This window comes from Ricinus communis, chromosome 3 (assembly GCF_019578655.1).
Source record: "Ricinus communis isolate WT05 ecotype wild-type chromosome 3, ASM1957865v1, whole genome shotgun sequence".
Taxonomy (NCBI): Eukaryota; Viridiplantae; Streptophyta; class Magnoliopsida; order Malpighiales; family Euphorbiaceae; genus Ricinus; species Ricinus communis.
This window is the reverse complement of record NC_063258.1, coordinates 1,437,020-1,463,358: the sequence shown is the minus strand read 5'-3', so window position 1 is coordinate 1,463,358 and position 26,339 is coordinate 1,437,020. Positions and strand designations below refer to the sequence as shown.

At 30.9% G+C, this 26,339-nt stretch overlaps 2 protein-coding genes across 3 annotated transcripts; both read left to right on the top strand.

Annotated features, from left to right (window-relative positions):
- On the top strand, positions 1 to 11,158 carry LOC8279555 (7-methyl-GTP pyrophosphatase). The gene is made up of 13 exons (XM_015724495.3): positions 1 to 394; positions 499 to 574; positions 676 to 821; positions 1,030 to 1,143; positions 1,534 to 1,605; positions 1,787 to 1,861; positions 2,242 to 2,325; positions 4,533 to 4,602; positions 4,686 to 4,777; positions 5,947 to 5,988; positions 6,101 to 6,181; positions 6,572 to 6,647; positions 10,976 to 11,158. The coding sequence occupies exons 3-12, from the start codon at positions 705 to 707 to the stop codon at positions 6,641 to 6,643; spliced, it is 819 nt and encodes a 272-aa protein (XP_015579981.2). The 5' UTR covers positions 1 to 394; positions 499 to 574; positions 676 to 704; the 3' UTR covers positions 6,644 to 6,647; positions 10,976 to 11,158.
- A 2,818-nt stretch (positions 11,159 to 13,976) lies between these two features.
- LOC8279556 (2-methoxy-6-polyprenyl-1,4-benzoquinol methylase, mitochondrial) lies at positions 13,977 to 26,113 on the top strand. Of its 2 annotated transcripts, none has more exons than XM_015724502.3 (9): positions 13,977 to 14,081; positions 14,433 to 14,531; positions 14,951 to 15,077; positions 15,174 to 15,235; positions 18,140 to 18,298; positions 18,398 to 18,542; positions 21,565 to 21,636; positions 23,533 to 23,641; positions 25,873 to 26,113. In XM_015724502.3, the coding sequence occupies exons 2-9, from the start codon at positions 14,444 to 14,446 to the stop codon at positions 25,972 to 25,974; spliced, it is 864 nt and encodes a 287-aa protein (XP_015579988.1). In that variant the 5' UTR covers positions 13,977 to 14,081; positions 14,433 to 14,443; the 3' UTR covers positions 25,975 to 26,113. The 2 variants fall into 2 exon arrangements, with proteins under 2 accessions (XP_015579988.1, XP_002527712.1); XM_002527666.3 differs by having other exon boundaries at positions 14,075 to 14,269.
- Positions 26,114 to 26,339: the final 226 nt, after the last annotated feature.

Below are 26,339 nucleotides of genomic sequence, written 5' to 3'. Positions count from 1 at the left end.
TTTTTCTACTTGGGCTAGTGTTTCTAGTTGTATTGAGCCTATCCTTTTCAAGGAGGCTGTTTTGTCTAATAAATGAAATATCTTTTTCTTAAAAAAAAAAAAATTATTATTTCTATTTTATTTTCTGTATAAACTAAATTTCAAATAAACATAAAGTAATAGTAGTCGATTTTGCCAAAACTAAAAAAGGAAGTAAATCCGGTTTTTCCATTTGGAACACAAACAAATCAATGATAAGAGATTAGATTTAGGAGAATTGACCCAAGTAGTAACCAGCCGCAAAAGGCTCCTTTCTTGTCCTACCAACAAGAAAAGATATACTTTGTTTGCTGTTGATACAGTCGCTTGACAGTTGGTCACCGCACTTCTGACCGGCGACATTTCAGACGTCGAGGTATGATTTTAGAACTCCGAGAACTATTCGCTAAAATGAGTTCTTGCTTTGTTTTTGGTTTAAAGAATGGTTACTTTATGTAAGAGCTGTGTATTTGAACCCAGATGGGACTGATTGTTATTTGAGTGGACAAATTGCTACCGCTGTTCCCTTTACTCATTCAAATTCCACTACCAAGAAGTAGTAATCTCATTTTTCAGTTTTGAGTAGTTTTGTGATGCTTTCATTTTGTTTACTTATTATATTTATATGACAACAAATATTCATTTCTTGCTATTCAGCTGTGCGTGCACCTAAACTTTTGTGCGACATGATGGGTCTCACTTCTTTGACAACTATGTTAAGACCACGTATTGTTTCTGTAGCGATTGTAAGTAAGTGGAGCTTGAAAGAGAGAGAAATGGGCATGTGCAAATCCTCATTTAAGGTTTGGTGCATAGTGTATAAAGTTGCATCTGCCCTTTTTTTTTCTGTCATTTATTTATATAAGTCATTTGATGAGGTTTTGAGATTTCCTTACCCATTTTGTTATTGTTAATGATTTGATATTTTTTAACTGTTACAAGTGCTATTTTAGACATTGACGGATTAAATTGCTGATGTATTAAGCATGTTGCTTGATTTATTTATTCCAGTTGTTACACCTTGCATATAAGGTTGCAAATCTACAGTGCAGATACGGGAGTACAGATTCTATTCATACTCAAGGCTCTTCTGAACACAATCATGTAAATTTTGAGACTATGAAGGTTAGGAACTTGATAAATTGCTGTTCTCATGATTCAGTGCAAATGTGCAATCTCTTGAAGCCTTGTCCTTTATATGTTTTCTTTTGCAACTGAGAATTGTTTGATTGAGGGAGTTAAGAGACAATCTTGTCATTTCATAGCACTACCAAGTGCTTCTCTGGGAATAGCATATAAAAGCATAATGGCGCTTCTAGAATTTAGATGATATTATGGAGTTTTGAATTTCTTTGTTAACAAGCGCTTCTAGAATTTAATTGATATTATGGAGTTTTGGATTTCTTTGTTAAAAATTGGATTTCACAATGGCACTGGTCAGCAGTTTGTTATGTTAATATTCAAAACCTTTTCTTTTCCTAGCTGCTCTTCTGGTTGACTGTGTATTAGTGACAGATAATATTGGGTTCATCATCCATGGCAAGGAAGCGGATTCTGTCCGAGATGGGTTATGAGTTCTCAATCATGGTATATTCATACGTAGCTCGATTCCATTGTGTCTGTAAGTGTGTGTGCGCCATTGTTGCGAAAGAGTTTGTTAACTTTGAAAGAAAAGAAAATATCCCAAGTTTGTGCTGTGTCTGTCCCCTTTTAGATGCTTTTGATATGATCATATGACTTAGAAAGTCTAATGGATATTTCAGTTTAGACTGCAGATATAGATGAAAAGAGCATAAGGAAAGACACGCCGGAGGAATTGGTTATGGCTTTGGCTCAGGCAAAGGTTTGACTTCTATGCCAGTGATTCCTTTCTTACTTTTAAATCTAAACTTGTAACTAATAAATGGCCTTGAAAGAGGTACATAATTTGCAACTTAGCCAATCATGATCATTTGGCCAAAATTTTTGTTTTACTTTTGAACTTACAGCATAGAATTTGTGCATTTTTCTTATAGAAATCATAGTTTCTTGATGGAAGAAAAAGCCCAACTCTTTTTACGTAATAATTTAATTTCTTTGCTTTTTCACTCCATGGATAAGCTGATTATGGGGTGTAACTATGTTTGAGAATATTTTAGTGTGCGCGCTATTGAACTCGTGGCCCATTATTATTTCACTAACATATTTTCCTACTTTTTCTGTATTAATTTGTTTTATTCCTAGGCAGATGCCATTGTAGCAAGGCTCCGAAACATGGGTAAATTGGAAGAGGATACTCATGCAACCTTGTTGATTACAGCTGACACAGTAGGTCCTAATTCTATCTTGTTATTTCCAATTGTAACTTGCTTTTTCTTGAATACATACATATAGGTCTGTTGCCAAAAATCTTGGGGTTTTAACATGAATTAGTGGCAAGTTTGGACTCAATTAAATGAAAAAATCAAGGGTATATACTGAATTTCTTTTAGGAAGTAAGTTGTATTTCACTGTCTCTTCCTTGTGCTTATATTTGGCTTAATAATTGCATTATACTCTTAAAAGGGTAGTTTATAATTTTTTTTTTCTTGACATAGATTAATAACATTCATTAGGTAGATCTATTGATATCCATAAACTTTTGAAACACTTTTAAAAGTACCTACGGTACACAAGCATATAAAAGATCAAGCTTTTAAATTCAAAGCCAAGAAGAGACTCAAAGGCCCTCCTAGACACTCTCTTTTTGGTGGTCATAGTATGTTCAGTATATGATTCTTTTACCAAAAAAATATATGATTCTTAAATATCTATTGTGTTTTATGCTAATTGTTTTAGTTATATACAATGTTGACTTAAAACTATGGACTATACATCCTTTTTATTTTTTGTTTTTTATTTTTTAATGAATTTATGCTCATAGATAGTTGTATTTCTTAATTCCAGTGAACTCTTTTAAAGTCCATTAATTCTATGTATTTTGCAGTTTTACAAAAAGATTTGCATAGCGGTAGTCTGGTACTGTTATGTTATGGCTGTTACAGGCCCATTTCCATTACAGACAACTGCGACCACAATCACGACCGTAATTGTTATTTAAACCATTACATTATGCATATAAAGAAACTCCATTAGAACTCTCAAATAGTTAAATCTCTTGAGAAAAACTTTGAAATCAAATGAAAGGTTAGATTTTCAATACTCTTGGACTTCTTTTTTCTTATTCTGCATCACTAAAAGAGCTTGGTAGAGTGGCTTCCGAGTTGACCCAATTTTTGTAATTTAAAATCATAACATATAGCCTCAGTTACCTCATAGATGAACCAATTGAACTCTGTTCTTCTGAAACAGGTCAATGAAAGCCATGTTCTTTGCTGCTGATCTATTTATCTAAATATCATGACTTGTGATTACTTCTATTAATATAGTCATACTTTAATCAATTGCTTTTTTACTCATATGCGATATATTTTGAAAAGATTGATAAGTTCTCAGTTTATTTCTCACAGTCCAATCTACCTGTCTAGGAATTGCTTCTTTTCTTGGGGTGGGGTGGGGTGCATAAATGGCATGAGAAACAAGACAAAAATTCAAGAATTTGTAATATTCATGGTCAACATGCACATTCTGAGTTCCTTCCTGGCTCTTTTGGTTTGCATTTTTGGATTTTAATTCATAGCTTTTGAATACTCTCCTTTTTGTTGTTTACAAGTGGACTCCAATCAATTAACAGGAAAATGACCAAAGAAGATTTAAACTTTATTGCCTTTTTCTACTTTTGTTATAACTTTTACGCTGATAATGATTGTGAGTAATTTAGTGAAGGAGCGTAGTACTGTACACATGGAATGTTGGTAATGCAAATGTAGGAAGCTCATTTGGTGTTGTCCTTGTTCTTTTAATATCTCTCCAATCTCCATGATACAAAATATTATCTTAATATTTCTTTTTCCTTTTCAAAATATTAATTTTATTTATTTCTTTTATTGAGCACTTGGACCAATTTTTTTAATTATATTTTTTGAAAGGAAGAAACTCTTGTATTTGCAAGCCAGAGAAACAAAAATAAAGTAAAAAGAAAAGCATTTCTTTTGGTCTATTGAATTGATGTTACTACATAGGCATGTGTACACTTGGCACTCGTTTCCAAAAAAATGCTTTTCTTTTTACTTTATTTTTGTTTCTCTGGCTTGCAAATACAAAAGTTTCTTCCTTTCAAAAAATATAAATAAAAAAAAGAATATTTATTACATAGGCTTCATGTGTACACTTGGCATTCCTTTTCTAAATTGACTACAAATGTTACCAACTTTAAGAATTTATAGGCACAATTGATAAAATAAAAAGGATTGCACAAAATTGAAAAACTGTGCAAAGGTCATGAGCTTGTTCTTGTCATTTGGCATTAATAAGAGATGTTAAAACTTACTGCACAAATATTACAAATCAACATCGCTGTTGTTGATTATTTGTTTGTTGGCAAGTAACATTAATTAAGGTTTTTTCTGTTACTGCTAATTCTCACTGATTTTTAGGTAGTGGTGTATAAAGGGATGGTGAGAGAAAAGCCAACAAGCAAGGAAGAAGCGCGATATTTCATCAAAGGTTGGCTGAAATGATTTTATTCTACTCCCCCTTTAGTTACAAGATACAAACTGGTTCAATGGTCATTTGCTTACTGGTTGCAGGCTATTCTGGCAGTCATGCAGCTGTTGTAGGATCTGTGCTAGTAACTAACCTTGCTACAGGAAAAAGGAAAGGAGCATGGGAGAGGGCAGAGGTACAATTTTCTTGTTCTAGTATTTTACGCAGATTTTACTGGATTATGAGCCTGCCTAATCCAGGGTTCGTGAAGTGTTACTAGAAATGCAATACACCTAGGCCTTAGCAATACACCTTGGTACTGGATCAGATGATTTGATTCTGGTCCGGATCATAGATATGGGGTACTTTGAAGTTAATGTTCCGAAACGCATATGACCTTTTGTAAAAAATGAACTCAATCACACAAATCTTAGATAATTTTGTTACTGCTTCTATTTGTCCTTCTCCGTAATTCTTCTTGTGGCATCGGAAGTAGTTATTATGTAGGACTTATATTTGAAACTTGTATGATATAATTTAAACTTAGAAACCTTTATGGTTATTTTTATATCTTTTTATTATATGATATTTATATGTATTTCTTTACTTGATATCTGGATAATTTTCTTTTTTATGCGTATCTAAATTCAATTTCAATATTCAATAAATTTAGTAACAAACCAAGTAATAAATCGAAATAATAGACCCATCTCATAGCTCAAAATAAAGCATTTTGGAATAAAATATAGTAAAGAAATTCTCACTAATAAATTCAAAGAAGCCAACATACAAGATTTCTAGCCAAGAGCATGTTACATTCCTGTTTTATTCCATGTATTAGGGTGAATTGCAACTCTAGTTTAGGACAAACCTCAAAGGAATCTTATTCATGGAAATAAATGGTCAAGTATTCCGTATAGCTTAACAAAGCTACTACTTTTGTCTTTTTTCTTTGTTTGAACTGCTAGTTTTGCTATATGATCTTCCCTTTTTTGAGCAAGTTTAGTTAATGTAGATCCATGTTACTGGTTTGAGCCTTGTTGAATCACACTCTGATTTTCATTTCCGTAATGCACTATGAGATATGCAAATGGAGTTTCTCTACTTGTTACCTTGTATAGATTTAAAATTTTCTAATCCATGTGTAGTCAAATACAAGATTTTGGTCATCAACAGTTATTTTTCTCCAATGCCTCTAGTTTTTTAGGTGTTAATCCAGAAGAATGTTATATTAGATTGATTCTGATTAGATTTACTTTTCATAGAGTTGGATTTTTCTGTATTTTGTGTTGATTATTCTCTTCCATATGAGATCATGACCATGAGATGCATATTTGAACAACAATATTGATTTTGGTGGTGCAGGTTTACTTCCATGATATACCAGACGAGATCATCGATAATCTGGTAAATTTACAAATACTCAGTATCACCTATATACTATCATTGATAAGTTTCTCTTTTGGTGGAGAGCTCTTCTCATTGATAAGTTTCTCTTTTGGCGGAGAGCTCTTCTCAGATTGAAGAGAGAGTGACATTCAATGTTGCCGGAGGACTGATGCTGGAGCACCCACTAACATCACCCTATGTTGAAGCAGTGGTAACTCTCTTTTCCCCTCTAAATTATGCACAGCCCACTTAATCCCATGCAGTTGCCATTTAAGTGGTTGTCTTCATTTTACCACATTCTACCTCATTCTTAATCTTTCCTTTTTTCTGTAGACATATAGGTCAGCCTAGTTCAGAATAAAGTTGTAGTTTAGCTGATCTAGTATCTAGTTCAACACCCTTTATATTGATAATTGGTTGCATGGTTAGATCCCATTGCCTGCCTAATTTGTTTTGCTCTATCTGGTCCAATACAAAAGGCTGAAGTGGCCTGTTAACTTGCAAAGTTGCAAGATAATCATTTGTTTTTTCCTACAGACTCCAGAATTTTAAATTTCCCTTCTAACTCTTCTCACAAAGGAACAAATTTCATTATTTGCAGGTGGGGAGTGCAGATACAGTGATGGGACTTTCAAAAGCTCTTACTGAAAAACTCATTGCAGAAGTCCTTTAGTTCTTCTTTTTTCTTATTGCTTTCAAATGATGTTTGCACTTGCACACACAAAAAGAAAGAAAAAAAAAAAAAAAATCAGAAACATTTTGTAAGCATCAAAAGTTTGGTTGCCCTAGATCCTATAATATCTCAGTGATCAACTATGGATGATTTTATGATATATGAATTTTTAAAAGGAGGGATATATTTGCAGTCCAACTATTTATAATTGCCCTTCATTTTTCCAGCCATTATGACTGCACTCCAGACAATAGGTTTTTAACTTGAGTAAAAAAAGAATAATTGTATATAGACGTGTAGGGGAATATTTTCCTAACTATGCCTTTTGTAGACCGGTAGGGTATGCATCAGTTAATTCGGTTACTAAAATGAACTGAATTAAAACATCTTAGGGGCATGGGGACGAAAAAAAGGGGATAACACCTTATTTCAACTTATCACTACAAACATAACATCTAATCAATAATCTTGACTATAATGTTGTACTAATACTTCTGCTTATGATTTATATAATATTTTATTTATATATTTCTATCTATTTTTATAATTTTTTATTGTTTAAATAAAAGATTTACCCTCCTATAATAGTGGCAGAGGAAGGAGGGCTGAAGGGGGCTATAGCCCCCCTAAGATGGAAATTTTTTTTTGAGCTTATTGTAGTGGTTCTTCCTAATTTGTTTTTTATTTGGACTTGTTTTGGGCTTTATTAGAGTTGAGCTTTTTTTCTATAATAGAGCTGGACTAATATGTTCTAATTTAAACTTGTTTTATTTAAAAGTTAGATAACTCCTCAAAATAAAGTTAGACAACTTCTCAAGAAAATTTTCTCTTTTTAGACTCTAAATAGGAAAAGTTTAAAAAAACCCCAAATACAAAAAATTTAGAAACTCTATATAGGAAAAGTTTACACCTTTAAAACTTAAATGGAAAGAAGAAGAAGAAGAGTTTAATTTTCTTTTTAAAATTTCAAGTATTTCAGTTAGATCTCTTTTATTCTTGTTCTTCATTCTCCTAGATCCTTAATTTTTTTAACTTTCTGTTAATACTAATAATTAAAAAATACACTAGATTATTAGACTATGTACAGTAACTAAGGTTTATGGTGGAGCTGTAGAGTAATATTTTTTTTCTCCATTTTTTACTATATAATTTTATTAGTTTGCTAATTGTTAATTGATTATAATAATGATATTGTTTAATTTTTTATTTGATTATGCTGATTTGTGAATTCTACTTTATTCCAGGTCTAAAATAGTGTTCAAATGGGTAAATAATGACAATTGATGCATTTTTTAAAAGAAAAAAATATTCATAATCAAGAAAGTAGGGAAAATAGTCAACCATTAGTTCCAAACTCTGAAAATTTAGTACATGATTCTCCTAACAGGGTTCAACGAGTTGATGTTGAAGAAATTGACATTGCTTCTTCGGAGCGTGATTCTAGAAAACATCCTCTAATTTGGAAGTATCTTATCAATCAACAAGGTGAAATTCGTCGAGTTTATCTCAAAGAAGGGCCACATTAAGTTAAGCTCATCATTTATTTAGTTCAAAGATACAACATCTTCATTATTTTTGCAACTTTTAGTTTGAATTGTTTCCATCTTGGCTAGAATATTCCCTAACAATCAATATTGTCTTTTGTCTTCCTTGTTATCTATTTAGTAAGTCAAATAGACGGATTGAGTTAAATAAATTTATTGTTGATGACTTCAAGAATTGGGAGAAAGTCAATAATGGAGAAAACTGTGCTTTCTTGCACCACTTAGGAAAAAATCATAACTCATGTCACAAAAATGCTATAAAATCATGTAGTGATTTAATACATGCTTCTATAAATATTAAAAAATTTCTTGAGAAATATACTTATGAACAAGTTGGGAGTAATCACTTGAGATTTTAAGTGTCAATTGATGTGGTTCGATGGCTTGCTTTTCAAGCTTGTGCCTTCCGAGGACATGATGAAAGTGAAAAATCAACGAATAGTATTTATCAACTCATTAAGTTATTAGCTTATTATAATGGAAAGGTAAATCTCTATATTTAAAGCTGAACTCTTTTTATTTATTTTATACTTATTCATTATTAGCTTCTAATAATGAAACTCTATTTATGTTGAAAATAGGTTACAAATGTTGTTTAAGACAAAGAGCTCCATCAAATGCCTCTAATACATCTCCTGAAATTCAAAAAAAAAAAAGATTCTTTATATAATTTCCAACAAAGTTAAGAAAGAAATTTGCCTGGAAATTAGAGACTCAAAATTTTGCATTATAATAAATGGAGCCCGTTATGAGTCCAAAATAGAGCAACTGGCTCTTGTTTTAAGATTTGTGGATAAGTAAGGATTCATTTGTGACCTCTTTTTTGGTCTTGTTCATCTATGTGATATTATGGCTTTGATGCTGAAGGAAGGTATTTTTTGCATACTCTCTAATCATAATTTGGTCATTCATAACATTCGTGGATAAGGATATGATGAAGCTAGTAATATGAGAGATGAATGGAATGGTTTGCAATCTTGTAAGGAGGTTTTATATGCTTATTTCATCCATTGCTCAGCACATTGTCTCCAACTTGCTTTAATTGCAACTTCTTAAGAGGTATCTTCTATTCATCAATTTTTCTCCAACTTAAGTTTCATTATTAATATCGTTACTGCATCTAATAAACGTAACGATGAACTAAAGGAAGCTTATAATGTTGAGATTTCCTATAAGATTGATAATGATGAACTTAAATCTGAAAGGGGACTTAATTAAGTTTACAGTTTGAAGTGAGTTAGAGATACTCATTGGGGTTCTCATTTCTAGTATATTAAAGATGTTCAATATAACTTATGTTGTTTTAAATAACATTGCAAAGAAATGAGCTTTATACTCTCAACGTGGAGATTCAGATTTTTGCTTTGAAATAGTTATTATCTTTTGCATCTTATGAAGGAAACTTTAGAAACTAGTATCTTTTGTTTAGCCTTGCAAAGAAAATCTTAAAGATATTTTGAAAGCCATGCATCTTATATCAAACACAAAAAGTTTATTCCGTAAATTTTAAGATTTTAGATGGGTTGCCTTCTTAGTTAAAGTTAGACATTTTGGTGAGCATCATCAAATTGATATTTCAGATTTAAATGCTCGATATGTGGAAAGACGTGGTAGATCTCAAAATTGCCAAATGAAATTAGTGTAGAACATTATTTTTGAGTTGATTTATTTATGGCAACAATTGATTATCAATTGCAAGAATTGAAAAATAGATTTGATGAACATATTGTAGAATTGCTCATTCTAAGCACTGCATTGGATCCTAGAGATGGATTTACATTGCTGAAAGATTGTTATTTGCAAACTTGCATAGAAGTTTTATCCTGATGATTTCATGAAGCAAGAGTTGGTATGTCTAAGAATAGAACTTCAACATTTGACATTGATATTCCAAATCATCCCGAGTTGCAGAAATTATCTAATATTCATAAGTTTTGTCGAGGCTTGGTAAAGTCAAGAAAATCATCGATTTATCCTCTCATTGACAGGTTTAGTTAGACTTGTTCTTACTCTTCTTGTATTTGCAGCAACTTCAAAACATACATTTTCAACTATGAAGATAGTTAAGACAAAGCTCCACAACAAAATGAAAGATAATTTCTTGAATGATTGTTTCACTGTGTACAATAAAAAGGACATTACTACAAATTTTAGTACTGAATCAATCCTAGATGACTTTATCTCGATGAAAGAATGCAAAGCTCAATTTACATATAAGAAAAAAGTGAAATATTTAGGTACTTGGAAGTAACATTAATTTATTTGAATTTATAAGTTTTTTTTTTTTATTTTTATTTTTATAATCTATATGGTTAAATTTAGTTTTATTGTGAACTTTAGCCTCGTCCCCCCTAAATTTATTTTTGGCTCCACCACTGCCTCCTACATGTAAATATTATCTTTCATTATGAAAATATAATAGGGTTTGATTTGTCTACATTAAATCTTTTTTATATAATGACTAGTTTCACACACTCAAATATTAATAATTTTTAATTGGCGACATATATAATTGAACTTTTAAACTTATCTTGTTTTTATAATTGGCCATTTAAACTTAACTTTTATTCAATTTGGCATATGAACTTCATGAGTAATTATATTTAAACCCTTCATAAAAGGAAGTTAAACGTGTTGGATTAATCCCCGGTGAAAAGTGTGTTTTACTAGTTTTAATGTATTATTTATTATACATCAAAATTATTTTATTAATCTTATTAAATAAAATAAAAATATATCTTTCAAATGACTAAAATAAACCGTTGTAATTCTTTAGCTTTCTTATCACCAAAGACTTCTTTTTATATTTATAGGTGATACCCACACCAGTAATTGATGTTTAATATACGATAAAAATACGGTGAGTTTTGTTCAAGAACTAAAACTCATCGTTTTACATTTTTTATTTTATATTATTTAATTATTTTATATTATTATTATTTTATATTATAAATATATTATTATTATTTTATTTAAACTTTCGCATTTTTAGATAGCATAAAGCACATGCGTATAATATTTGTGATTGAATGGATTAAAAATAACAACTTATAAAATTAAAAGTTCCAATTGAATCAAAATTGAGTTTAGAGGGTCGATTATAAAAATGAGATAAGTTCAGATGGCATTTATGTATTTAGTTTTTTCAATTTACACAATGAATTATAACTTTTAAAAGTTAAATTACTTTATTATTAAAATTTGACAAGATTACATACCATTTAAAAGAAATTGATGTAGATAACTTGTAACCTACCATTGAATAGTAAATATTTACTAGATTTATACACCAAATTACAAGTCTTAAAGTTTAAACATTTAATTATCAAATCCAAACAAGTTAACACTTTTTTTATAATTATCTTTTCATTAAATTTCGGTGATTTTATACTTAGGTAAAAGCCAAAAATTTTCGTCATTTGAATTTAGAGTCCATAATTTAGTTAAATCTTAAATTTAATATAAAAAATAACTCTAATTATTAATTAAATTATAAATTTTATAAATAATTTTATCCAATTAGTGAAATGAATTGGTAAATAGGCAAAAAAGGAAAAAAAAAAAAAAAAAAAACTCTCTTGAGGACTTGCTCATTTTCTCCACATACCGCCACCACTTCAGTCCTTCCGTTCACCACCAAAATTTATCAAATTTTATACACCTCTAGATTTCGATGTGCTCCAAATGTCCATACTATTATTTTGCCTTGGGCATGATCTAAGGAAAAGAAATTAGATTCACTGCTGCTAACTTGGTTCCGATCAACTCAACCATCACCACCATGATCATACGTCATCATTGTACTCGCCGACCTCTATAAGCTATATCTGGAATTTGAGCTCGATTGTAGTTGCTTTAACCATTGAGAAATATTGGTTCTGGTAATGATTTCTTTCACACTTTTGTCCGATAAATCAATCTCTTCTAACTTTGTAATTAGACATTCACTTCTCCTATGTATCAAATGTTAAATCGTCAATAGAACGTTAGCTCTTGTATTAACTATTCTGGTTATTTTGTTTAGGTCATTGTACTTTGTGTAATCTATATGGTTTGCCTCCATTTGTGGGGAGATTGGTTTTGATTATTATTTTTCTTAGTTAATTAGTTATTTGAGTCGATGAGTTTGATGCTTTGATGTGCTTTTAAATATAGTCGATTTGTTATTTTAGTATTTGATTAGTTGATACTGAATTTTAGAATAAAAAAAAAGAGAAGGTCTAGTACGCTTTCAATTTGATTGGAAGAAGATCGATGCTACAGTATTATTTAAATTTCATAAAATCTCAAAACATTACCCTTGAAAATTAGAATTTATGATCTTTAGGACCATGCCAGATATGGAAATAATTAGTACTTTTTCTATAAACACCCACCTAAAACACCAATGAAAAACTAATATAAATACAACCCTTAAATATTATTTCTTAACCCCCTATTTAAAATGAATCACACTGTTGTTATTTTGCATTTTTGGTGACATCAATACCTATTGGGATTCTAATTTTTTTTTTTATTAATGTGGTAGCCAAAAGTTCATCTAAATATGACATTAATAAATACAAAAATAAAAAATTACCAGACTCCTAATAGATATTATAAATTGAAACCTAAATAATGGTTGTGGTACTAAAAAAAATAAATTGAAGAATTAAAACTACTTGGATATAAGCGGCAAAGTTTTAGCATCAACAAAGCAATTTACTCAAAGTCAGGTGTGATATGGACAATGATGAAATGCTGATGTAGAGCACCACCGTCCATGTCATTAAAAATTGATTGGATTCTCAATGGGTACCTCGCCTGTAATAAAAATTAGAATTTTGATACCAAAATAAAAAAATTTAAAATATTAGTACCAAAAAAAAATATATGCCAAAATTTTGATATCAATGAGCCATTTGATTATATTTGGGTCTTTAGAAATCTATATATATATATGGCTTTATTTTTCCAATGACATTTTATGTGGTAGAATCTTATAAAACTATATCACGTTGTTTTTGATGAAAAAAATGACATATAACATATATTTATATAAAAGTGTCAACTATAATATTTATAAGAAATTAAATGTGATCTTAAATGCTAATAAGGAATATGGTAATATTTATGCCTTAATTAAATATAAGACAATTATGTTCTTACAAAATAATTATAATAAGTATGATAATTATCATAGTTACTATATATTAATAATAAATCTTATTATTTTTCTATTTAATATTTATTTATATTTATAAAAGTAAATAAAAAATAGTAAAAGAATAAAGATTATAAATTTAAATGATAAAAAATAATTATAAAAATTTATGACACGTTTAAGAACTTATTGGTTAAATATAATAATTAAAAGAATTTCAATTTATATGTATATTATATTAAAAAATAATAATAATAAAATAAATAAATAGCAAATTCTAACAATATGATTTTTTTAAAAAATAATTAATTATACAAATGTATGAAAATTTATTAGTATAATAAAATAGATGTAAAAATTAAAGTTGATAATACTTTTCATATTTATTTTATAATTTTCATATATAATAAATATATATTTTATAAGATTATATTATATAATTTTTATAGATAACTAATATAGATGTAAATAGAGATATTATAAAGTTAAAAGTAAAAGTTATATTTTATTTTAATTTTTATAAATTAAATTTATATAATATAAAATAAAAATTTTAGATATAAAATAAATAAAATAATCTTACAACAGGGTGACGTGGAAATGAGGTGGTGTCTCATATGTAGTTCCGAATTCCAGCACAAAATTACCTGAATTTAGTGGGTAGCGTCTCTCTTACTTGAATGGAAATTTAGGCACGGAAACGATACAAATTGAAATTTAGTATCAAAACTGAAACAAAACACAAAATTTGGTAACTATTCAAGCAATTAACCATAATGGTGCCTACATAAAGTCTAAACTATTTTCAATCAGTTGGATAGTTTGATCAGTGACAAATTTCCTTTTTGTTTGAATCCATTCCTTCTCGTTTTTCTGCTTTTCATTTCTTCTTCTAACAAATAAAGGAAATTTAGCTACAGATTCTTTCTAGTCCATAAGGTGTTCGATCATTTGCCTCACCGGAATTTTTCTATTAAAATTCTCTAATCTTCAGTTTTTATGATAGTTTTCTACTCGATATTAACTGAATCTATTTCTTTTTGTTTTATTTTGTCTTTTTGTTATTTGGGTATTAATTTGTGGCTATAATTATTGTTTGTAGAAACCATAGCAATGAGGTTGGCAAGCACGAAATTAGGTCGCAAATGCTTTCACATGCTCTCTTCTACTTCCCGATTACATTCACATGCTACAAGTTTTGGTAACTTGTTCTCCTCCTTTCTTACAATTAAATTATCACGGTAACAACTGAATTCTAGGTGTTTATATTTAAGTTCAAAATCAAACAATATACAAAAACAATATGCATGACTTGTTTCTTATATAAATTTTGAGAATTTTTATGCCTTGTTTGGAATTGATGAATTCAATTCAATTGAATTTAGTTGCAAAATCATGTCACCCATGGCATGCTTTTATTCCTTTCAAAACCCCTTCAAATGCCTTGAAGAACTAAATTTGAATAATTATAAATGTTTCCAAACATGATAATCGACTAAATAGAATTCAATTGTATTGAGTCAGTTCTTTGCATTTCTAAACACTGTATTAATGTTGACTGGAAGTAAATTGTTTCACATTGACTGACAGAGTTATATTAATTAACATGTTTGCTTTCAGGATTTAAAGAAGTACAGGAAGAAGAAAAGAGCCGAATGGTCAATAATGTATTCAGTAATGTCGCCTCGAATTACGATCTTATGAATGATTTGATGAGCGGTGGCTTGCATAGATTATGGAAGGACAGGTCACATGCTAATCATGTATTTTGTGATTGTTTAAATTTGTTATTGACTGCACACTTTGCCTTCATATGTAACATATGTTATTTTGCATTTTTCAGATTGGTCTCCAAACTAAATCCATTTCCTGGAATTAGGCATGTTGATGTGGCTGGTGGGACAGGTAAGCATTCTTAACCCAGTAGTTCTATGTTGTACATGTTGTTTACATGCTAGAGACTTGGGAGCTTGAGAACTGCTTAGTTCTTTACATATATAAGCATTCATTACTCAGTAGTTCTATCTTGTAAATGTTCTTTACATGCTAGAAACTTGGCAGCTGAGGACTATGAATAAAAGGGAACTTGGAATTTTAAAGAGGATCTTTTTTTCAATTACTGTAAAATAAAATGCATTAGTAGAGAGGAAATTCATACAGCTGCTAAGAAAGCTGACTGATAGCCCACTCTTTATCTATGCTCTGCAAATGATGAAGGTTGCCTTAAGTATGAAACTTCTGTTTTCACTTTAGTTGTTAGAAGTTGCTTCTTTAGCACTTGCTTTGGCACTGCACTCAAACTGACTACCTTGCAGAAGTTGGGGGAAGGAAGAAAGTTATTGTGTATTAAGAGTTGCATAGTTCTACCTAAAGTTTCCTGGATTGTTTATACTAGCAAGGAAAACTAAATGGGTTATCCTCATTCTGTCACATCCTCATACTGTAATTAATTTTTTTTCCTTCCTTTAAAATAGTAGAATGTTATCTTTTTCTCCTCCTGAGACTAATGCGGGACTCTAATAAAAGAAAAGCAAGATTAATTGGTTAAAAATTTAAACTTCCTTTTAGATTAATGTTTGGCATTTTGCTCTTTGAAGAGGAAAATAAAAAGAGTCCTACATGGACTAGATTATTATGAAGTATTACTATTTATTTTTTCTTTTTTAATTTATTTTATTCATGTTCTGCCAAATGTTAATCATGCATTTTGACTTTAGCAAGTGTGGCTGTGCTGGTAATCTTTTGATCTATGGAAATGGTTTTTGGAAGTTGTCAATAGGCCTTAGATTGGAAATGCTAAATTCTTGCACTTTCATTATGTAATCCTAATTTAATTAGCTTAGGAGTCAAAGTTCATAGTTTCCTTTTCAGGTTTCTTTTCATGCACGCATGCTTGTGCTCATTTTCACGCATTTTTATGTATGTGTTTGTACTTTCATGAAATAATGTTCCACAAGCATATTGAGCTCTCAATAAGATCAGCTATGCAATAGGAGTCCTTTATTTTAGTGTTGTTGATCAGATCTCAGGTGTTATATCTAAGAATATCAAGCTAAAATGCTCTTTCTTAAACTTCTGTACATACTTTTAACCAAAACCAGATATGATTTCTTCTGATCTAAACCTTAAGGAATCCTCCCTTTGAAAGGCTATCCACAATCAAACACAACAAAGTGATCTTCAGTTGCATTATGAAAAGTGATTTAGTGATGATTTGACATGAAAGAATTGATGACCAAACACAGAATGAGCAATTATGCATCAAGAGTTTAACTACTTGAATGAGATTCCTAATAGGTAGGATTTCTTTGATTGGCTAGATCTATAAATGGAGATGATATTTACTAGTGTGAAATTTGATTGAAGATTTTCTCTATGGTGAATCTGAAATACAAATTGAAAAGGTATAATTACGGGTATACTTCTGAAAACTTAATTGAAATTGTTTCTTTTTTCTCCCCGAGTCCAAATCTCTATTTATATAATTTAAATTAGAAACTCCATTTTTGTGGTTTTTTTAATGAATTTTTTTGAAATTGTATATCTAAAGTTAGAATGGGTTATGTCCTAAGGAAAAGGCTGAAGAAATTAAACATAGTGGAACACAAAGGATATTAAAATCCATTATGTGCACAAGAAAACAAACTCAAGTTTTTCTTTCAATTTAGCTAGAGAAAAAATAAATTCAGAAGGAACAAAAAGAGGCTAAAGGAAGAAGAAAATAGAGGTGGATAAAGGAAGAGAAGAGACTATGAAAAGGAAAAGAGAAAACAGTGTCCCGCGTATAAGATTAGAGATGGATGAAGAGATTGATAAAGAAGGACCTAGTTAGAGGGGAAGGTGGAAATTCTATTTGGAGCTTTATCTTCTATTGCTTTCATTTCTTTTCAATTGGTTCATAGAATTCTCTCATTTTATTTCCTTTTTTCTATTGATTTAACTGATAGCATCGTCAATGAAGGCTTTGATCTGGTGGTAAAATTTAATTAAAGCTGAGATTGTGGTAACCTAAAGGTTCTAGGTTCGATTCCTTCTGATGTTGGGTTGTTTATTTATTTGGTTGTTTGTCCACTTATTGGTTTATATGTTTGTATGTTTACTTTCCATTTTTAATTATACTTTGGATTCAACTAGTATAGATTGTCAAACTAAACGATCCTGGTGATCATGTATACTGTACTCCTATGGTTAACCCAAAAAAGGAAATGTTAACTTTGCAACACATATCTAGTCCTTGTCCTTGTTCTTTTTATTTGTTTCCAACTTTGGGTTGTTTGATATATCACAAACTATTATCCGACCTTAAATTAACAGTTGAGATTACTTAACACAAAATAGATAAACGAATTCAAGTTGGCAGTCTGAATATAACAATTGTGTGCCTTGTTGTGCACTGGGCCTTGCAAAAGGCGTGAGCCAAGGCAGTAAGGTATACACCTTGGTTAGGTTGCTTGCCTGATCATAGTAGAGGCCCTATACTCTAGGCCTATTAGGCCTTAAGCTTGAGAGTGTGCCCAACTACATTGGTTATCATGGGGCTGTCATGAATTTTCATTTTGCTTTCATTGTGGGTTTTGTTGATTGAAATTTTTCGGGTTAAAATTCAAGGTATCATTTTTTTTTTGTTATTGAACCAATCAATTTTCAAATTTACAAATTTTAAACTTAGAATTTATATTTCTGTATTTCTAGTCCTAATTTATGTCTGAATCATAAATACAAATGCAAGGTTAGTGAAAATTTAAGGATTAGATTTCACATCCATCCTTGAAAGAACCCAGGTGAAATTTGAAACACTTAAATTTGCAGGGGATATTGCTTTCAGGATCTTAGAGACAGTAAACAGCACTAGATATAGAGCAATTCGAGATCCCCTAAATGATCATTTACAAGAAGAAACTCAGATCTATGTATGTGACATCAACCCAAACATGCTAAATGTTGGTAGAAAGCGTGCCATAGAGAGAGGTAAGAATATCGCTGAAGAAGTTAATTTCAGAATTAGTCAAATAGTACTAATGTACACATGAGTCTGCTTACTTGTTTTTCATTAATTGATGCTTATAGGTTTTGGAGAAGACAAGTGCCTTGTATGGGTCGAGGGAGATGCTGAAGCCTTGAGTTTTCCAGATGATTCAATGGATGGTTACACAATAGCATTTGGAATTAGGAATGTTACCCATATCGAGAAAGTTCTTGCTGAAGCTTATAGGTATTTCATATAATTCCTTGGCTTCTTGTTTTGTGTAACTAAATTGCTTTAAATAAAGCTGATAGAAATATTTGGTGAAGAACCCTTCTTCCTGATGAGGAATTATTCTCTGCACATAGTTGTGTCTTTTCCTCTATCTTTCATGTGGGTTTCTCACATGCTTTTCTTAATTTTACTCAGTTGTGAGACGAGGCGACATTACTGTATTCAATTTCACCCTTATTATTAAAGTCGTGCCTGAGGTGCAAGGTGCAACAAGCACTGCCCTTAGGCCTCTACAGGAGAAAGGTGAGCGATATCCACTAGGCATGCACTTTAGGGCTTAGGCACAAGTCTTTTTACAGGTGTAAGGCACAAGAAAGGCCTGCCTCTTTAACTTTTACCACCGACATGCTGTTAAACATTTTTGAAGATACTGTATCCTCTACGGAAAATCATCAAGATGTAATTAGATCAAGACCAATAGAGTTGAAACTTCCCAATCTTTGAATATCTAGGGTTGACCTGCCACAGCTCTGTAAATCAGACTGGACCACCACTCCCAAGGTCATTGGCGATCAATCCTTTTATTTCTGGCCTCCACTTGCCTCAAATCTATCTTCCACCTTGTTTTGGGTCATTGCTCTCCTTTAAGCTAGTATCTCTCTTCCCTTCCCTTGTCTTGATTCTGACTCTGTTAATCGTTTTGGGTATTAAAGACAGATTCTAGAAATCATTCTCTTTAAGTCACTAGCTTAGGAACTGATATGAGCACAGGTATTTATGAATGAAAACCTCCAAAAGACTTTTGGAGTTATACGAGCTCTATTTATTTAATTATTCATTAAATTGCTTAAAAAATTTCACACAAAAAAATGATATGTTGGCGGTAGAACTGTAAACTATAGTTTGATGCTTATTAACTTTTTTTTTTTTTCCTGCTTGTATATAACTAACTTCTTGAATTTTCTACAAACATTAGATTTTGATTTTAAAATTTTCTTAAAATTTTAATTTTTTTGCTCCTGATGGCTATATGGTGTGCAGCTGCTGCACCTAGGATCCAGAACCCTTTGTGCCTTTAATCATTATGATTTCACCTCATCATGTAGCTAAAATAGGATCATGCAAAGTAACCTTTTCAATGGCACAAAGTTGATCTCAGTAAGGAAACATGAAGCATAGTTTGTACTTACAAACTAACTTTTTGGCCAGATCTGATGCACTTCAATTTTTTTTGATAAAGTAAACATATGTGGTATTGGCTTCCTTTTTTAATAATGTATGAGATCAATAATTAGCATACTTGTTAGAGGCACATTTTGAGGCGCAAGGTGCACGAGTCTCAAGCCCTAGTGCTTCAAACACGTGTCTGTGCCTCTTTGACATCTTAACTTTAAGTTGTCTTTTCCTACTTTCTTTAACTGTTTCTTCATCCACAAAATGTTTAGCATTAGTTTGAATATTTAAGTAAGCTTACCAAGGTCCTATGTTGCTTTATGTCAGATGTAAATAGTCTACATGTGGGAGAGAAAATATCGCTGCTAAAGTTATTTTACATCACACAACTAGGTTTCGCTTCTCTTCTTTTCTCTCCATCATCTCTCTATTCTTTTTGACTTGTCTATTCTTCATCACTTAAATTTTTTCCTTTCAGGTCCTCTTTTTCTTTCTATCTTTTATTCATTTGCACTACTCTTTCACCCGCCCAATCCAAAAACACAATGGTCTATGACCTTTCTTTAGCTCATTCTAGCTTTGTTGCCTCTCGGTGTTCTACCCTCTGTTGCTTATCACAATTTTTTCCTCTTTCTTTTCCTTTTCTAGAACCCTCTCACCCCTACAACATGCAAAAAATCTTTCTATCATGTTACTTTGTTAGTTTTGGCATGTTAAACTATTGATTTCTACCATGACCTTTTTGTGCCAAGTTTAATTGTTAATCTTGCATATCCCTTAACATTAGCTTTTATTACTTGGTTTTTGCTTATGAACAAGGGATTATTGAATATGTATACATGTATATGTCTGTAAATTTTTTTAATATCTTTCAGAAGTTTAGTTCTCTTATTTTCTTCTCTTTTGTGTCTCATGTCTCCTGGGTGTGAGCTTGTTCTTCCGCCTAGGCTCCTGAACCCCTTTGTGCCTTAATATGCCTTGTGCCTTTAATAACTATGACAGTTGGAAATAGTTGTAATATCAGTTGAGCATCTTAATCAACATTTGATGATTGAGGATTTAAACCCGCAGTTAGTAGCAGGAGATGCTATGAATGGCAACATTATTAAATCTCTGAGAATGTGACCTTGTCTCGTCAATAATGCATTTTTTTGAGTTTAATCTAATGGTTGCTATTGAATTGTAAGATTAGAAAACGTAGCTTGGCATTTGCATAACGAACTGGTGCATAAAGGCAGTACATAATTACCTCACTAAGAAAGGACAATTGCAAGTCTAAAGTGGCGTGGAGCACGAAGAGATTTCTTAGCAACCCTTCTATGCTATAATATATAGGAAATTGAAAGATCAGGCTAAGAAAATTCTTAATTCCATCAAAGAATTAAATTCTAAATCTCTATTTTCTTGATCCATACAATCTTGCATCATTTTTTTCTTACTGAGAAATTCTTGCTATTATGTTTCTTCAATCGTGTGATTCACTTTTAACTTGGAAATTGCAACGCTTTCTTGGCTTCATTCTATGAGAGTTCTTCATTTTGCAAGTAAGCTAGTAGTCAACTAGCTATATCTTGTTTGCTCAATTTTTCCTTTGTAACTAATCAGGCATGGCTATTATGTTTGAGCCTTTTAAAACATTAATCCTAATAACAACCCAAACAAAATTTTCTCTGCACTTCCTGCATTAATTGTAACTGTGGTAATAGTATAATTAATGTTAAATATATGTAGGATACCTTTTGTATGATTATTTGGTAAATTATTTGCTTTGCAGTCTTCCACTTTCTTGTTTTCAGAAACTTTATTTTTGTATATATTTATGTTGGTACAGTATCATGCTAGCTTTTGTGCTTTTGTTTTTTAGGGTATTGAAAAGAGGGGGAAGATTCCTTTGCCTTGAATTGAGCCATGTGGAAATTCCGATGTTCAAAGAATTGTAAGTTTCCTTGGCGATATTAAAAACTAAACTGGCTGATGGTAGTTTTTGTTTTTAATAATAGTAGCAGATTTCCTGTGTTTGCATTTGCCCATTTTATAGTTTTCTAATCTTGCATATAAATTTAACTTTATGTGTTTAATTTTTCTTATTACATCAGTATATATTCGAGGAAAAGAAATTTGTTGGCAATTTTTCTATCTACTGCTATACATTGTGGACTGAACTTTTTATACAATGCTATTTTAATGTAAAGCCATGTCTCTACGGATGCCAACATGTAGAATATCCTACCATTTAGCTCTTTTTGCATCCATACTCGTACTCGTACCCGTACCTCTTTAATTTTTTAGCTCCCTTTTTGCATCTCTACTCATATCCATACCCATACCTGTTTAATTATTTATTACCCGTATGCATGCCCAAACTTTATTAGGATCCTACCATTGTTGCCCGCATCCATCCCAAACCCGCTTACCAACTTGTTTTTTGTACTAGTATAGTAGATGTCAAAAACTTTAATATGATAAAGTAATAATATAATCATGCAACACATTAAAAAAAAATACAAATAAATCATAAATTATTATATTTCAACTAAATTATAAAAATCTATAAACTAGAAAACTAAGGAATAAAAATACATACTAATAACATTAACATTACTTTATTTTTAAAAGCAGGTTTGGGTTACAGGTACCAGAATATTTTAAACCATAAACTACCTGCACTCATCACAGGTATTAATTTTACCACTCATACTTGCCTCGAATCCTATTAAACTGTACCCGTACCCTTCCGATTAGGGTTGGATAGGATCTGGTACCTAGAATACCTACCAGTTGCCATCCATAATATCATTTCATATCAGAAACAGTAATGAAGAGACAATGTTGAAGAAAAATAAAAGAGTAATGCTATTGCTGCAGCCTAAAAGGCCTCAGCCTATTGAATATAATTTGACTCTGTGGATCTAATTTGCCCTCATTTACTTTTCAACTTTCCTATTTGTTTAAGCACCATCGTCCCTCCATTTCCATTCCTCCCTCAGAAATTTGAACAAGAAAAATAGAAAGAATGATCAATCATCAATGGAATAATACATTTCTGGGGTATAAACAACCATGAATCTGAAGGATTTTATTGTAGACTTGAATTCTTGCACCCATACGGTTTTGAGATGGTATGCATGTATCTGTAGGATTTCTTTCTCACGTACATGGCTTCTACAATTCTTTTGCTTTCTCAATTCATTTCATTTTATTGTAGAATTGTAGAACAAAAATTGAAAGGATACTTCTCATTTTGCTTAATTTAATTTAGAATTAAAGCAAAAACTTCTTCTCATTTGCTTGCTTGCATGCTGCTCTTTCTATCTTCAATGTTAATTTTGGTGCCAAAATGGGAAAGCATTGTAGATGCACATTTCTTGACATGATTCTTACCATTACTAGGTACCAAGTATATGCTCTAGGATAGAACTGTTAAGTCAAAAAGAGACAGAAATTGAAAATTTGTGAAAAGTCAAGTGATTTTTGGCATCACGATCTTTTAGATAATTTGTTGATACTGCACCTGTGGTGCATGGGAAGTGCCAGAACTGGGGAGCATGGCAAGTGCCAGAACTGGTTTCTTACAAATATGATAGAACTAGAATCACTTCAGAAGATTCTTGATGAAGTTTATCCAGTTACTTTGCTTGAAACTTTGACTTGTAATTTTAAATTATGTTTACATGTCCTGGCGTGCTTAGCTAGCGTTAAGTCTGACTGAAGCTTAGCATTCTGTATTTCATCTTTTGTTAATTTTAAATTTTCTCTCTCTCTCTCTTTTTTTTTCTTTCTTTTGAAAGTTTCCCATCTGGGTTCTCTTATTCTATTTCGGGTTCTCTTGCAGGTATGATTACTATTCATTCTCAATCATTCCAGCCCTAGGAGAACTAGTTGCAGGTGATCGAGGATCTTATCAATACTTAGTTGAGAGTATACGTCGTTTTCCAACTCAGGTGATACTTTGGTCCCTTTGCAAATTTCTTTAAAAAATATAGTTGAAGCATCTGCATGCCTAAGCATTAATCCAGTTATTTTATTTGTTATAATAAAATTCATAATAATTATTATAGCAACTAATGCATTTTTATTTACTTGCTATTAGAATTAGAAGTTGGAAATTTATTGTAGGATAACCATGGATTGTTTGGATTGATATTTTTAATAAGAAATGTTCTGGCAAAATGAAGCACGAATCAAGCATTGCATGTAAAACAAGTGCAGTGATGGAAAAACATCAGAAGTCTTTTTATCAAATTTATCTTCCTAGTTAATTGTAACTTAAACACATTATTAACTAAAGAATCTCTTCCAGTGATATTCCTGCTGGATCTGAATGGTATCCTATTTTTCAACAATTTCTCAGAGTATCTTTTACTTAAATCTAGGGCTGTAAATGAACCAAACGTCTCGTGAGCTATTCGGAGGTTAGATTGATAAAAAAGCTCGTTCGAGAGCGTTTGTTAATTTCAATCTCATGCTTTTCAGTTCTTAAATATCTTGTATTTGTCCAACTTGAATTTTAAAATCAATAGAATGGAGTATCGGTATTGGATCATAGGGTTTCTTTGAGAAAATTTTAATTTAATTAAAATATTAAATTGAATTTACATTTATATTTATAAATAATAATCAAATTGAAAATTAAGCTAAAATAATTTAAGACTGTAATTTTTATAAGTTAATATATTATTGTGAAAAACTTTTAGTTATTTTATTATATCACACAGACTATTTATATTTTAAAATTTATTTTGAATTTATAAATATTATTCATTAAGAGGTGAGTGCTACTAAAAAAAATATAATTGTGGGGTTGGTTTATATGCTCTTTTAAGTTAACGTAGATTTGTGATATGTTTAGTATGGTCTTCTTGCAATTTGTATGCACCGTTGGTCTCTACTTTTATTATTCATGTTGCTTTAATAATAAATTTCTTTTTTTGTATGTTTTGCTATATTTTTAGATGCAGATTTTGATTATTTTTGTTGTAAATTTGAATTTTTTTTATTTTTTTACTAAATTTGATACTCTCATCATTCCTTGCCATATTTTTAGATGTTGCTATTGATTAACTTAATTATTGAAAAATGTTTAACGAGCCTGAGCTCTAGCTCAAATTATGCTTAACGAGCTCAAATTCGAGCTTTTCTCGTTGTGTAACTACTTAATGAATCAAATTCAAAACGAGTTCGAGCTATTCATCGAATCGACCTAGTTGCTAACCGAGCTCGAGCTATTCATGAGTCTAATTATTTTCTAACTACCCGAGCTCGAGCCCCTGTCAGAATTAAACAAATTAAGCCTAAACTTGTTGATGTTCGGTTCAGCTTGGTTGGATTACAGCCCTACTCAAACCAACCATTACTGTACAACTCCCTAAATTACACTAAACAACATGGGATTTAAATATCATTATTAGTCGATCAGAAAATCCAGATAGCTAGCTGTTGGTTATCTAATCTATACGTTCCTTTCTACAAAATGGTGTGATGAAACTAAATGGAGAGAGCAGATGGGGAAGTGCTTAGTTATCAAACTTGAGTGGGCTACCTCACATAGCTGTTTGCACTCTGCAATCTATGATTACTTAGTAAAATTATTTGGTATAATGGTAATTTAGACTTCTACATGCTTTTTGAACATTTCTAGGGATGGTAGTGAAAGTAGTGCAGCGATAATGGTATGTTTGGTTGAAATCCATCAAAAGATTTACTTCATGATTTATTTCATTTGAGAAAAATAGATAAGAGAGAAAGTAAAATAAAAACAATAAAGTTAAAAGAGATATTTTGATGTTATAAAATATATTGATAAATTAATGTATAATTTATTTAGAAATTTTACTTATTTTATTAGAATTTAGTTTAGCTGTAATGAATTCCGCACAAATTTAAATATTTAGAGTTCTAAATTTTCACTTTATTCGAAACATATAAATTTTGAATTCACAAACGAATTTAATAAATTTAATAGCTTTTAACTAAACATAACGTTATAATATATTGTTTTCTCTTAACCCCAAAATGTTAAATCCTGTAAAATTTATCTGTCTAGATGAAATTATCTTGTCAGATTCTGTTTTTGCTAGTATGTAAATACTAACTAGGCAACTAGGAATTATGTTGGGGTTAATGTTGGTCATTTTCTGCTTATTTTATTGCTTATTATTATTGATCAATGCAGGATAAATTTGCTTCAATGATAGCAGATGCAGGGTTTCAGAAGGTGGAGTATGAAAACCTGGTTGGGGGAGTGGTGGCCATTCACTCAGGACTAAAGTTTTGAAGGAAGTCCTGCTATTTCCCTTTTTTTTCTTTTTTCTTTCTGTTTTAGCTCAGATTCTGGTCACTGCACATGATTCTTTTCGGACATCGGGAGGCTGCTTTTGTTTCGCTAAATATATTTCCCAAGAAAGCCTTTTTCACATTTGGTGCATTCAAGAAAGTTGGTGAGTGGAAAATATATTGTCCTAGGTTAAGAAAATTAAGTCATTTTTAAGAAATGACTTACCATTTTCAAAATGTGAAGTGACCTTTTTGGACTTTCACATAATCATGAAACAGATATTAGAAAAAATTGTACAAAAATTAATTTACAAATTAAGTAACATATTAAATATTCGTAATTGCTGACGGGTCGGTGATAAAAAA